This window comes from Morone saxatilis, unplaced genomic scaffold (assembly GCF_004916995.1).
Source record: "Morone saxatilis isolate NCDOM2014 unplaced genomic scaffold, NCSU_SB_2.0 Contig5, whole genome shotgun sequence".
In the NCBI taxonomy this organism is placed as follows: Eukaryota; Metazoa; Chordata; class Actinopteri; family Moronidae; genus Morone; species Morone saxatilis.
This window is the reverse complement of record NW_023340095.1, coordinates 6,924,436-6,939,238: the sequence shown is the minus strand read 5'-3', so window position 1 is coordinate 6,939,238 and position 14,803 is coordinate 6,924,436. Positions and strand designations below refer to the sequence as shown.

The 14,803-nt window shown below is 40.9% G+C and overlaps 1 protein-coding gene across 3 annotated transcripts in view; it reads left to right on the top strand.

The window, feature by feature from the left end:
- Positions 1-14,803, top strand: part of LOC118338994 (neuropilin-2-like) — an 87,860-nt gene that overhangs the window by 16,452 nt on the left and 56,605 nt on the right. For all 3 annotated transcript variants that reach the window (XM_035676496.1, XM_035676494.1, XM_035676495.1), the window contains exon 3: positions 8,408-8,589. In XM_035676496.1, the coding sequence (XP_035532389.1) occupies positions 8,408-8,589 (182 nt within the window). The remainder of the gene's footprint in view (positions 1-8,407; positions 8,590-14,803) is intronic.

The window sequence follows — 14,803 nt, the reverse complement described above, 5'->3', positions numbered from 1 at the left end:
TAGATGAGCTTAAAGACTGGAGGTTTCCTGGCAGCCTCATGGTAACAACAAGACTCTTTTAAGTCACAAATAAATACTCACACATAACACATAACTCTGTGAGCTGTGGTGAGTATTTCTGTAAGGTGAAGGTGAATTGTATTACATTTGGACAGAGCAGGCCTAGCTGTTTCCCTGTTTCCACCCACCGAGCTAAGCTAAGTTAACGGCTGCTGGCTCCACCTTCCTAAATACTGTGGAGAGTGGTACCGATCTTCTCTTCTAACTCTCGGGAAGAAAGCAACTAAGCATAAATTTACAAAATGCCAAACTATTGCTTAAATCCTCCAAGTGACAGTAAGAAATACAATTTTTAATAAGTAAGTCTCTACACTGCAACAAGTCCAGCTCTCTGACAGTATTTCTAAACATATTCCTTTTCTCTTTGAGTTTTTCACAAATGTACTGGAGAGAAAAGCTACTTAATTTACTTTATATTTGTCTTCCTAGAATAGAGGAAACAACTTCTCTTAAATGATGAATATTTATGATGAAAACTCATCTGACAGACGGTGATATTACATTTTCCATGTGGCAGCTACCAAGATAGTTAAGGTCAAAGAGCTGCTAAAAAAAAACATTTTTTAAAGTGTACAGTATGTAGCCTTTTGAGGCAGCGGTTGGTTGTCTACTTCACATTTTCCTCTTAGCTCACTGCACTGCTCTGTCTCTGAAAGCAAGAACTCTATTTGGAGTGTTTGGAAAGAAAACACACACACACACACACACAGCTGCTTAGGGAAAAGTGCAGCGTCAGGGTCCGTTGAGGGCAGGCTCAAATCATCCTGACAGCTACCTCATCTCTCCTCTCCTCTTTCCTCCTGGCTCTCTCCCTCTCCTCTCCCCTCCATTTATCTCACCCTTCCTCACCCTCCCGCACCCTCACCACTGCCCAGCGGACCCCATCTATCATCTTTCGTCTGCTCCTGCGCCTTCCCCTGCCCCACCTTCTTTTACCCCGCATACCTCTTTCTTTACCACTTCTCCTTCGGTCCTCCATTTATTCAGTCTCTCTTTCCATCTAATTTCTCCCCTTCTTTCTTTCCTTTCCCCTCCTTTCTTCTCATCTCCTCGCCCTCATCCTTCTGCAGAGTGCCGATCTTTTGTAGGCCAAATCATTATTCAGCATTGCATATGAGAAAACACAGGCGGTGAGCCAAATGCCACGCTATCCTCCTTTTCTCCCTGTCTCCCTTCCTCTCTTATGCTCTCATCTCCCTCTCCTTCACTTGTCTCCCTCTTTAAAATGCATCTATTCCTCTCTCTTTATCATTTATAGACTTTTCCTCAGCCTATATCTGTCTTCATCCTCTTTTATCCTTCAGTCTGTGCCTATCCATCACTTAAATCCCCTTTCTATATGTCTGTCTCTTATTCTCATCCTCTCTTCTTCCTCTACCCTCTCCAGTTCTCCTTTACCTCACATCACACCAAATCTGATAATATCTGTAATATTGATATGAGAGAAACACACACTTGCAGACAAACACACATACACACACACACACAAACAGTATAAGGCTGACATACGTTTGCATGAGGAAGAGGTGCAAGCATTTTGGACTCTCAAATAAACGTATATACAATGAAAGTAAAACAAGCAGACAGGCACGTAGGCAGTTTCATGGTTGTGTGGCTTACGCAATAAGTGTGGAGTAAAGCAGTAAGTTAAGAAGTGATTTATATGAAAGAGAAGCTGCAGTCAACGATAATGGTTTCACTAATGATTTAGACCTTGTCTTTGTACTCCGCCTCAATCAATCATTTAACTTCATGCTGCTAGGTTTTCTGTCCTCTTCTCTTCTCTTCTCCTCTCCTCTCTTCTCTTCTCTTATGTCCTCTTCTCGAACATACAGCACCTGTAAATCACATGCATTGTGATAGAAAGTTTGGAATATTTGATCATATATACCATACAGACACATATGACTGGCAGGCAAAAAGTCCTGGGGGCAAAACCAAGAGCAGAGCAAAAGGTAGAGTTATGTGATGTGACACTGGCCTTAGGGCAGGAGGGAAGTTTGAGGGAGAGATAAAGAGACTATATGACAGAGAGAGAGGAAGTGCAAGGAACAGCATTTGGAGTGGCAGTGGATGTTTAGTTACCAGCTGTGGGCATTTAGCAGCTGCCTGCAAGTTTGACTTGACTACATCACAGTGACTCTACCAGTAGGGGAGTCATGCGTCCAGACAAGCATCCTAGCACAAAGCTGAAAGACAATGTTATAGGTAAGTGATAAACAGAGCAGCCAGGATAAGACCTTTGGACCCAGATGTGTGTATTTACCCCTCACAGTTGTAATCATGATTGTAATACCTATAATGTTTTGCAGGTTGAGACGTGTTGCTGTTGTCAGCAAATGTAAATCAGATATTAATCATTCACGTTCCAGTGAGCTACTATGATGACTTTCAACAGCAGTTTAATTCAGGAAATCAGCTAATTCTGTGAGTTTAATGGCTCCAACTGGTGAGCAGCTACAACTTTTAGGCTTTCCTCCATTTGTGTGGTTGATAGTTAAATCAGACACTTCAGCATCAGAGAAAAAGCAGCAATGATCTTTTATTGACTTGAGGTGCAGTTTGTTTCTGTTATATAGTGAATAGGGAGTGATTTTGGACACAACCCTTGGGTCACAGAAAAACGTCTGAAATTTGAAGATTTGTTAAGCTCTGAGGTGGCGATTTTAGGAAATCCACACACTCACAAACACACACAGGTAATGCAGCAGGTAATGCAGCAGGTAATGCAGCAGTTAACGATGATAATATTAGTGGTCTGATTCACTAACTATCCCTGATGCCCTGAAGGTCTGCCTGATCAATGTCTGTTACTGTAGTGTGTGTGTGTGTGTGTGTATTTGAAGGACTGACCCTGATCAATGTGTGTTAAAGCCATAATGAGGAATCGATCGGTTGTCCTGGAGACCACCGCCGGACATACACACACACACATACTGTATGTGCACACACACGCACACACACTGTCCATCTGTCTGCAGTAATAGGCCTATTACTTGATAACAGTGAAGTCAGTCATCCTCCTCACTCTCTATTAACTGCTTTAGTGTTGCAGAGCACCCTCTGTCCTATGCACAGGTCCATGCAAACAAAACATTTAACCTACTCTGAATGAATGAATGAAAACTGCAGGGTACATTTGTACAGTTTTAAGATACAAGTTTCTAGACTGAGGGAATAGTTATGATGGCTCTTATTCAACAGGTTTTGTATCATGAACAAAATAGATACTTTTAGATGTATTTGAATCTAAAGGTCTCCTGCAATAAAGAAGGTTTCTAAGCTTGGATTTGATGATTTATCAGTGTCTAGGATTAAGAATTTCAGGCTCCATGTGAATGGTAGTGTTTGAAATCCTTCATCTCCAGGGATGTACAATCTTGAGCATAAGAAGTAGGTAGTAAGTAAGAAACATCAGTAAGCAGCTACTGAACTATAGATCCTGTCATGCCTTCTGGGAATTATCAGTGCTGCTTCAGGCATCTGTGAACAGTCAGAGGGCGCGGCTAAATCCACCACCTCTATAATTGTTCTTGTCCCGACAGAAAGCCTGGCAGTCCAGCTTTACTTCTCTATGAACAATCTTAAAATTAATCTAACTTAGTGTCCCTGTTTGCACTGTATGGGGGCACCGCTGGTTATATTTCTCTTTCTGCATGTGCGTTGGAAGATGGTATGGTTTGTTCTGTAAGCTGATTCTCAAACTTTGTACTCAGTAAATTAAAATTTGTTTATTTGTTTATTTATACATAAACATAAAACATAAAAATTGGGTTATTTAAGACTTTGATTCTCTTTTTTCACCTTTATGAAAACACTGTCACACATAACTCCAACTCTGGCCTGCTTTCAGCTTTTTTAGTGTGTGTGTCTGTGTGTGTGTGTGTGTCTGTGTGTGTCAGTGGTGCAGACGCTCTGTCTGCTGCTAAGGGCACCCTGATGTTTGAAAGAAATGTGCAGGTGTAAGAACTCCTGACCTAAAAAGAGAGAGAGAAGGAGAGAACGTGTGAAAGGCAATTAAGACAAAAGCAGAAGGGAGGACTAGGAGGAGGGGAGGAGGGGTGGAAGTGCATCTGTATCCAAATCTTTGCCTTGGTTCACGTCAGACAGGCTTTACAGAGCTTTCTCGCTCATAAAACACCCCTACCCCCAAAACACACACAAGCACAAGCACACATAAATCTCTCATGATGTCAAATCTTTTAGTCAGTTTCAAGTCTGCTTCCGCAACTCAGTCCGAATGCTTTTCCTTCTTCACAGTAATAACCTCCCAAAATTGGAGCCAAAATGTGTGTTTTTCATCTGTGTTTTTTTCATCATTTCCTTCATGTAAGCAAGGGAAAAAAACATCTTGTACACCTCTTGTTAACAAGCAAATTTCAGAGAAAAGTGGGGGAGAAACAAATTCAGACTGCTTGTCATTCCCTGTGGCAAGTCCCAGAAAATCACTGATTGGCTGCAGTGGAATATATTGGGGGAAAGGAGAGAGAGGAAGAGATGATGGGATTAAACAGTTTGTTAGAAGCTGTGTTCCTCCTACACAGAGACAGACTGGAGGAAACCTCAAACCCTTCTATAGATCCAATCCAGTGCATGGCCACAGGCTGTGTGTGTGTGTGTGCATCAGTGTGTTTATGTGTAAGGCACACAAGTTTGTGTGTCTGTGCAAGTCTCTTGCGTACGTGTGTGTGCTGACTTAGAAGTAGCTGTGCATGTCTTTCTGCTTTCTCCTACAGGCACAGAGCTGTAGGGAAGGAGGGGAGGGGAGGAAGGGATGGAGGGACACCTGTCTCTGTCTGTCCGAGGGGAGGAGTTGGCAGGGTGAATGCAGTGTCATGTTCTCTCTCTGATTACATCCACACTGTGCCGGCTAGATTTGAAATCTTTTTCTCTTTCGTTTTGCTGTTTCAGCCTCCACATTGTAGAAAAACCTTTGTGTTTGTGTTGTGTGTTGTCTAACCCACTTCATGATCACTCACTTTTCAGGTCAATGTAGTCAATGACACGATACAGCTGTTGTTATCTATCTATCTATCTACTATCTTATATTCTACTCTATCCTATCTATCTATCTATGTATATTCTATCTATCTATTATAATCATATTATCTATCTATCTATCTATCTGTTTCATTCTCCAGCTTCACTATCAGCATTGCTAATAAAGGGTATATTTTAAATTCAAATATTCACAAATTCTAATATCGTCTCTCTCCCCCCTCTCTGCCTCCTCTGCCTCACCCACACATTGGCTCTTGGCCACTGGTTATGTGCCTGACAGCACATAAGAGAAAGCTACAGAGGAAAATGGGGCCGAGAGAGAAAATAAAGAAGACAAAGAATTACAGGAAAATAAAAGGAAAGCGCTGAAAAGTGAAACACTGAAAAATAATTAGGGAAAGAGGGAGCCAGGAAGAGAAAGAAAAAGAGATCTTGTCAGGATACAAGTAGCCGTTAAACAAAGTTGTCATTACAGAAAAGAGGAGGAGGAAACTGTTGCGGGGACGAGGCGTTCTCTTGTGAAAATACAACACAAGATCTGTGACATGTACACACGCATGCACACTCATGCGCACACACACACACACACGTCCTCGCAGTGCAATGACAGCTTGCATCATAACTGTGGTGTTCATTCCACGCAAAGCAGACACAAAGCATGATGGGAGAGTGGGAGGTGCATGACCCGCATAATGTTGGGAGCTTGCTCACCTGTCAGAAAAACACCAAAAAATACACACACTGCGACACATACTGAGAGCCAGGGTGAAAACAGACACACTCTTTACTCTGTCTGTGCACAATAGAGTTCTCATCTGTAAACTTGGCAGCATTTTATAGAGCCATGAGGGATCTGTAGTGTTGAATCAACTCCTATTGTCTGTGCTTTCTTCATGTCTTATTGTTAAAAGACAAGAGGTAATAGGATGAATGCACACACACACACACACACACACACACACACACACACACACAAACATGTTGATAACTCTTAGCCTCGACAGCTGAGTCAAACCAGGTATTACAATGTAAACACAGCATTAAATATCCACCACTTGTGTGTTATGTATTACAATAACAGTAACTATGTTCCTACAGCCACATTAAGGTGACTTACCTTACTGTACTAAACATTAGTGTTAAGACTTGATTTTTGTTATGATTAAGGGTTGTGGTGTGTCCAGGGAATGGATATGAGTCCATGCAATGTGCTCCTATGTATGTGTGTGTGTGTGTGTGTGTGTGTGTATGTGTGTTTTGGCCTCTGGGTTCAGGAATGATAGTCCACATAACTGTGATGGCATGTAAACAAATAGTGTAAAGATTAACACGCCTTTTTTATTCATATATATTTTATCTGTCTGTACAGTAGCAACGAAACGCCATGTGTGGTACTTTTATCGTGGTATATATAACTTGCCTTATCTGTTGAGGCCTTCTGTCCCTGGGTTGTTTTAAAGGGAAATTATCGTTGTACTTAAAGCATGTATCTTAAACTTCAGACAGTGTACTTTGGGTTCTTTTGAGGTAGAGGCACGTTTGATCACTCCAGAGAAATGTAAAAAGCTCAATATTGAAGCAGTTAACGACACTGTGATCAGAACTGATCGATGAAGATGTGCAAACAGAGTCCAGCCATAGCTTTACTGTGAGGGGGGAAAAAAAACAATAATTGAAACTGAATTAACTTCACTCAGAATTAAGCTTTGTGACTTTGTGTCTTTTTTCATGGCAAGTTGCTCAAGGAATTTCTTTCCAGGAAGCTATTTTAGAGCCAGGCAGGTGTGTCTTTGGTATCCAGACACAGAGGCAACCGTCCTGCTGTGGGTCTGGAGATAGGTCCTAACATTTGTGGTCAGAAAAGATGAAAGAAATGGGAATAAAAATAGATTTCAAGTCAGAAGCTTCCCTTTATGGATAGAAGGAAATGTCCCAGACAGCTTTTCTGCTGTCTGGGACGTTTCCTTCTGTACTGTTCAGCATGGACATGTATACTTTTAGGTAAATTCTGATTTTAATGTATGTTTATGAAAAGCACAAAGAACAATAAAGCAAAGCACTTGATGTTGTATGACAGACAAAAATGTCACTTTAATGGCAGTTGACTTTAACTTCTGTTAAGTCTTTGCATAGTGATAAATCCTTATTAATCATAATGCGCCTATTCATTCATTGAGAAAGATGAAAAAATGTGAGATATTTCTAAGTGTCGAAGAACCAGGAAAATACATAAGCGACCTTGATCCACTCTGTGAAATGGAAAATGAATTTCTCTCAAGACTGCAGGCCCTCAGGCTGAGTTACAAACATTATTGAATTAGACCTGGGCAAAGATGTAAACTACAGTCATTTGTTCCACATTAATCCTTAACTAGCATCAAAGGCTGCAGGGTTCATGCATAGTTCAAAAAGCTTTATGATTACAGTTCGGATTCTGCCAATTTAACCTATCATAAAGCAAAAGATGTACATTTCCTTGTTTTATATCTTTTTTCTTGCACAATACAGGGCTTGTTCATCAATCATATCTTTTGAAAGCACGGCATTGCTTTAAAAATATCATCAAACTCAGAATTTACTTTGAGGATAACAAGCAGAAAATTAGGAAAATTGGTTGCATGAGGTTGGGAATCAGTTTTCTCTTGAATTTCTTGGTTATGCAAGCAAGAGAGCACATCATCTTACATTCACACTCTCCCTTTGTTTGCATTGTAATATAGTTATAATTCAGAAAATGATGTTCTGTAGCAGTTGGAGTACATAATTACTCAATTACAGTGCAGTTAGAAATTTTAAAAAAGGTTTCTCTTTCTATTTTGACTTATGCAGGTGGTTCTTTTCCTCCTCCACCATCTGTGAACTGCTGTCTTCTGCTGGATTCATTTGAATTGTAATGAGACCCATGCTTCTGCTGATAGTAACTGTGCTTTCAGGGGTCCCTCTAGCTACTGATAGATGCAAACAGTTTGCTCATTGCTTCCGTTTTGCAGCCAAATCCAATGCAATGCCTGCCAGATGAAAAAACTAATAAAGAAAAAAAAAAGACTAATAACATCTGAGTCAAAGCAGCTTGGAAGGATTTAACAATTTCCTCTTTCTCAAATTAAAGTCTCCTCTCCCCTCTTCCACAAAACACCTCATCAGTACATTAATTAAATGTCTGCACATCAAGCATGAACAGTAGTAGATATTTAGTACTGTACGTTATTATTGTCCCTGTGGTATTGCATTCTCTGCCAGAGTTTCCACAAGCTGCAAATCTCAGGATAGTGATAAAATGGTATAGAATTTTAGTTAATCTATATGTATGTCAGAGTGTTCAATAATATTTGTTTATCCTCTGCAGGTATGACTATGTAGAGATCCATGATGGGAACTCGGAGTCGGCTGACCTATTGGGGAAGCACTGCAGCAACATCGCCCCTGCACCGATCATATCGTCAGGGCCATCACTCCACATCAAATTCGTATCAGACTACGCCCACCAGGGGGCGGGCTTCTCACTGCGCTACGAAATCTTCAAAACCGGTAAATGATGCTACTGTGGTTTCGGATGGTTTTCACTTGCACTTTCTCGAAGAATATAACATTATTTTTTGATACACGTAGTCAGACAAGTATTGACAGTACAGTTTTGTACTGTAATACTGTATACTATAAACTGTATGTCTGTCAAATCAGTACATGTTAGATTCTTAATGCTGCAGCTGAAAAAGGGCATGTTGGGTTCAGGAATTAATGAGGCACTGGAACTACAACTCATACTGTAATAACCAAAGGTCAAATGGTAGATGTTTTCATGACATGGTCAGCGTCTTAAACCCAATATGTGATATTGTTGTATGGCTCGGAAAAGTAGTCTTCTTTCGATAAAGTGATACTCTAACCAAATTCTATTAAGAATCCAAGACAAGACAATTAGGACATTATTCCTGTCCCTCACACATGGACAGACTAAGGATTTTAAAAGGGATTGCACCTTTGCAAATAGGCTATTAGTAGCTGTATTACAAGCTACTCATAGAGGACTCAACATGCTTCATTAGGTGACCAAGCCTCGTTTATCTCCATAGTGTCATGGGAGACGAGAGAAAGAGACGAGAGACACAGCAGAGGACCCTTGAGAGCCCTTTAGACTGTCCAGGCGAGACATCGCTCCCCTTCATGGCACTTTGTGTGTGTGTTGTGTGTGTGCGCCTCACATGGCTCCCCTTCACGCTGCCATGGGTCAGCCAAAGCGAGACCAATTGAGATCAAGGGCGAGTGAGACAGAGGGGCGCATAGTGTCGGCCCCACAGCCATCTTGTCCCGTTCCCCCTGAAAGCATTCCACACATGTCTGCTTAATTGAGTCCTGAGCCCTGTTCCCTTGAGACACACGCACGCACGCACACACACACACACACACACATACACACACACACACACACACACACATAGAGGGCTGAGGTTACTAACACAACACGTGCGGTTGTCGGTGTTTCTCACTTGCTGGCACCGGCCTGTTGGGATTTCTTCTGTGTGTGTGTGTGTGTGTGCGTGTGTCTTTTGCGCTTGACACAGTCCACCTGATGACTTTAAAACAACAAGGGTGTCAGTGTTCACACCCCAGCACCCTAGAGAGAGAAAGACAGAGAGACAGAGAGAGATTTGTGAATCAACGAATTGGTTTGGATTTTGATTTATGACATTCTAATTCCACTGTTTTGGTTTAAGATGCTCTCTGCTTACAGTTTCTCTTACAGAAACAGTAGTTAGTAATCCAGTTCTTCCATTCAATCATGTATATTTAGTTCACAGTTTCTGCACATTACTGTTGTTTATGAAGTTTATGACATGTAATGTGTCACATGTTTTTATTTTACACAATTTTGAGTTGTGCTGTGATCAAGGCTTGGTTAGGTTTAGGCACAAACACGACTTGGTTAGGTAAATGTAAAATAAGTTATTGGTTAAGGTTAGGGGAACACCTTGGTTTAGGTCAGAATAACTACTTTGCTAACATTATTGGGCTTTCATAGTCATGATTGTGACATTAATAAGTTGGTTAAGGTTATGGAATGATTCTGGTCTTGGTTAAAAGAAAGCCATGTTGGTTGTCAGTGTGAGATTAAAAACAAACAGCTGTCTCTCCAATGTGACATTTGTTGACCTATCCTCTAGAGGGCTTTGTCACTTAAATGACAAAAAATGTTGTTTTGGGGCATTTGGGGAAACAATTTATTCTGTTGTTTTTCTTAGTTGGACAGTCCCTATTTAGAGGGAATTATTCCCAGGTTACCATCAACTACACATACACAAACACGATCACAGTTTTTAAGGACAGCTGATTTAATGGATAAATTGTACAACAGGATAAACATGACTTCCTCTAGTTTGTCTCTATCTGTGTAACTTTGTATGTGTGTGAGTATGTGTGTGTTTTCGTGTCCAGCCTTCCCTGGCAGTAATGATGGAGCCATTTGGAACATTCAAGCTGTTGCCATACTGCTAACACGATCTTGTTATCCTGGAAGGTGCAGCAGAACGTCTGGTTGTGTGGGTGACTAGATTTTATGTGTGTGTCTGGGTGTATGTGTGTGTGTATGTGTGTCATACATACTGTATAGCCTCACAGTGAACTATCTAAATACGTATCTATCTTTGCTACCCCTGCACATTCTGCTACATTAAAAGGTAAGACGAAACGGTGCTCCTCTCCTCTTGTGTATTTCTACGGCCTCCACTGCTAGCAAATATACTCTCTATACTAGAAGATATGGGGGGAAACAAGGATAGAGGCTCTTATAGTGAAGAGGTTTCAAGCACAGCTGTACTAATATTGTCTTTGTAAAACTTGAATTTTCGTAATTACGTTTTTCATTTTTGTCTTCCAGAAAATTCTAATTAATCAGTCTTTTTTAAATAGCGTTGAATATTTTTTCAATAGAAAACATTTAGTAGTTTAACTTTAATGTATTTGTTTGTTTCACTTCAGTCTCTGTCAGAAGACAAACCTTTGTTTTGTTGAGGACATCAAATCTGTGCGAAAATTTATTTAAAACAATCAGCTCTTTTTTTCCTGTTAGAATCTTTTACATTTAAAACAAGGAATCGGTTTCACTGGCCATGTTGCTAGCGCTGATATGATTCCTTCATCCCCTTGACTGAATATTTAGAGGGGGGTCTCTGGGATCACTGTCCCCTCCTGTTACTGGGGTCTGTGTTTTTGGAGTAATGAGAAGGTTTGCGTGTGCATGCATGTTGAAGGACATTGTCCTCCCACTCTCTGGGTGTCCCAGTTACTGGCCCCCTCAAAGATTAACGTTCTAATCAGTCTGGAAATGGCACACATACATATACAGTGACGCATGTCTACCATGGAAAACATGTACCTAAAGCAGAAAAGCGTGTGTGTTTTCTGTCGTATTTGCAGAACATATAGCGCACATACAAAGCTGGTAAATAATTAGGACATATAATGCATTGATACACAGATAGACTTGAACAAACATCTCAAAACATCACAATTAAGGGAAAAAATACCCAAAAAAGTAACACATGCCACACTTGTTTTTGTTTACAGCTCTGTTACTATGGATACTGTAGTAAAACTCCAGCCAATAGGAACACAGCGCCCAGAATGTGGCGACCAATCAAAATCTACTGTCTAGGCAGTGAGCCCCCAGCTGTTATTGTGACCCAGAACTCACCAGACAGAATGCACTGATGCAGGCTGTACAGTTGCTCACAAATGGAGGGCAGCTTGCATGTCTGCACGCAAATGTTAATTCACTTACACACACACGCATGTGAATTACTTTCGTCACTTAAGAAGACATTCGATTGACTTACATTAATTCCCTGGACACTTATTTTAACCTTAACCATATCATATACCCAACCCTTATCCTTCTGATTTACGATTTTAAGACAAATCTTAACCTTACATTTTAACGGTTTACCTTGTGGGGACCCATAATGCAACTGTGTGTGCACGGATTTGAGTAACCCAAGTACAAACACACACACACACACACACACACACACACGCACACACCTCAGGCAGTGTAATGTGGAAGCTATCGTGACAGTCCTTCCAATAACTGCTGTTGTTTACATTCTACCAAATGCCTTTAGGCACTTCCTCTCTGCCTCTGTCCGACAACCCATCAAGTCAGTTTATTACACTGTCTAACCAATCAGATTGCTTGCTCCTCCCTCCTCTGGTTTTCATTGAGGAAAGTGGATCCAGATCCAGTGAAAAGCGAAAGGTGCTCTGTGGTAGAGCTTAATGTAACAAACAGCAGAGGTATTATTCCCTTCAAAATGCACAATGAACCTACCACTAAAATAGAAATGTATTTTTATTTTTTAACATTTTCACTCAAAAAGTGGCTTTGCTCACATTGTTTATAGGACTGAAACTACACCTACTGATGGAGATTTTATAATAGGAATAATCTGACAGATAAATGTAGAGGGTTTTTTTGGGGGGTTAAAAATATTTGTTTACACTGGTTTGTGTGTAAATATTAGTATAAAGCAGACAGTGTTTTGAGCTATGGCAGAGAAGATGCTTCAATTTCATCCACACGTCAAACTCAAGAATGAATTTCAAAGTATTTCACTGAATTACATCATCATTGTAATGCTAGGTTGGAGCTTTTAGCAAATTGCATTGGGGTAGCTAAGAGGTGGTGGTTTTGTGACAGTTTGATTTCATATGTCAGCGGTAATTTGGTTGAATAGGGAGTTTAGAATGGAGGGAAATCCCTGCTGTGATTCAATGACAGAGGCTGAAATGTAATGTCAGAGGAGTTTCAGCACCACAAGCCTCCAACTTGACTGACAACAAATGACACTGAGGTGGGATCTAACCATACATATGGAAAACCCAAGCTGTGGTTTTACAGGAACTGTGGAGCTGTGTGTGGGCCTGTTATGTGTGTGTGTGTGTGTGTGTCTGTCTGTGTGTGAATGTTAAGTCTCCTCTGCATGTACACGTATGTGTGTGTGTTCGAGATTGGTGGAAGGAGGGAGGGAATAATTGTGGGTTTGATCCCGGCTAATAGCCCATTGGCATGAAAGAGTTTAAATGAAAGTAGACGTCTGCATGCCAGCTTACCAGACACACACACACACACACTGCCAGAAGTAGTCCTGTCTCCCAGAGATCACTGAGCCATGAGCACCAGTGCCAGATCTACCCAGCAACACACATGCCCACACACACACACACGCTTCCTCTAACCTTACTCCATAGTGAAACACGTGTTTCTTTCACACTTATCCAATTCATACAGATGGTAAGCGAGAATAAAAAGGAAAAGGAAATGAGACAGTGGGAGGGAAGGGACTGATGGAGCTGTGGAGGATGAAAAGATGCATGGGAAGATGGTAAAGAAAGACCAGCAGGAGGGAAGAGAAGAAGAAAGATCAGAAAAGAAAAGTAGAGAAATGAATGAGGAGATAAGTTGAGCGGAACAAAAGGGAAGTCCTAGAAAACAGATGTACACAGATTTAGTGAAGAGCACACTACACAAGCTATTTTCAATTTTTTACACAAAGTACAAATATATTCCATACAGCCAAGAGAGAATGTGGAGTAGGGACAGGAGAAAGGAGGGCACAAGTGTTTTTGCGATGTTCATGAACATGAAGTAATGAGAAGGGAATAAAATCGCTGCCGGCAACAGAACTGGTCAGGCGTTCACTCCACACACTCACACACACACACACATACACACACACACACATGCTCATAGTCACGCAGACCTGCGCTACGCAGCGACCGACTCTGCAGGGGGTCCAGACGCAAGGGGAACCCTGTGAGAGAAGGGGAGAGTCTGTGTGTGAATGTGTGTTTGCTTGCAACTGAGGTCACTGCATGAGAGGGAGGGTCAGAAAAACAAGCATATCAGACTGGAAATTAGGACAGAAAAACAGACAATATATCAAGACAAACAGACAATCTCTATCTCAAAAATAGATGTTGCAGTGGAAAATAGATGCTCACATAGATGCAAACAAAATAGACTGGGGAAAGAGTATTTGGTGGTTTGTGTATTTCAGTGTCAATCATGTTTCTCTCTATTGTTACCTAAAATCAGTCAGATGTCAGATTTTAAAACATAATTCCCCCAAACTGCTGCTGTCTAAGATGAATAAACTTAGGGTGGAAACAACACCAATATTCCAGGTTACACCCACTAGTTTGTTTGATTTTGAATTTCACTTACTTATTATGACTTATTTGATGCCATCTTTCAGTCCACTAACTGTCTGAGTCTACTGACTGAGTCTGTACTCATCCTGGTGTAAAAACATAGTTTCCATGGAGATGTTCAGCGAAACAAGCCATTTTAGTTGTGGACCAATTTCATTACTGACAGCACTCAAAGCCCAATACATACATAAGTCAGAATAAAATAGATTTAAAACAGCTATGAGCTATCAAGCAGCCAATGTAGACAGCTGTATTGATTTAAATTGATGTGTATCTGTTCTGTCAAACAAACGTACGACAGATGAAAGATGGGGCTGAAACACGCCTGATTGTGACCCAAACACACGTGTTTAATGCACTTTGCATGCCAGAATACACTTTCTCGTGATGTGTTCTTACTTATTTTCTCGTTATTTACTCATATAAGCACGCAAGGACAATAGCAGACACCCAAACAGACTGGAGGGAAATGGGTTACCATAAGAGGCTTAGACAGTGTATGTATGTGTGTGTGTGTGTCTGGGTGTCTGGGTGT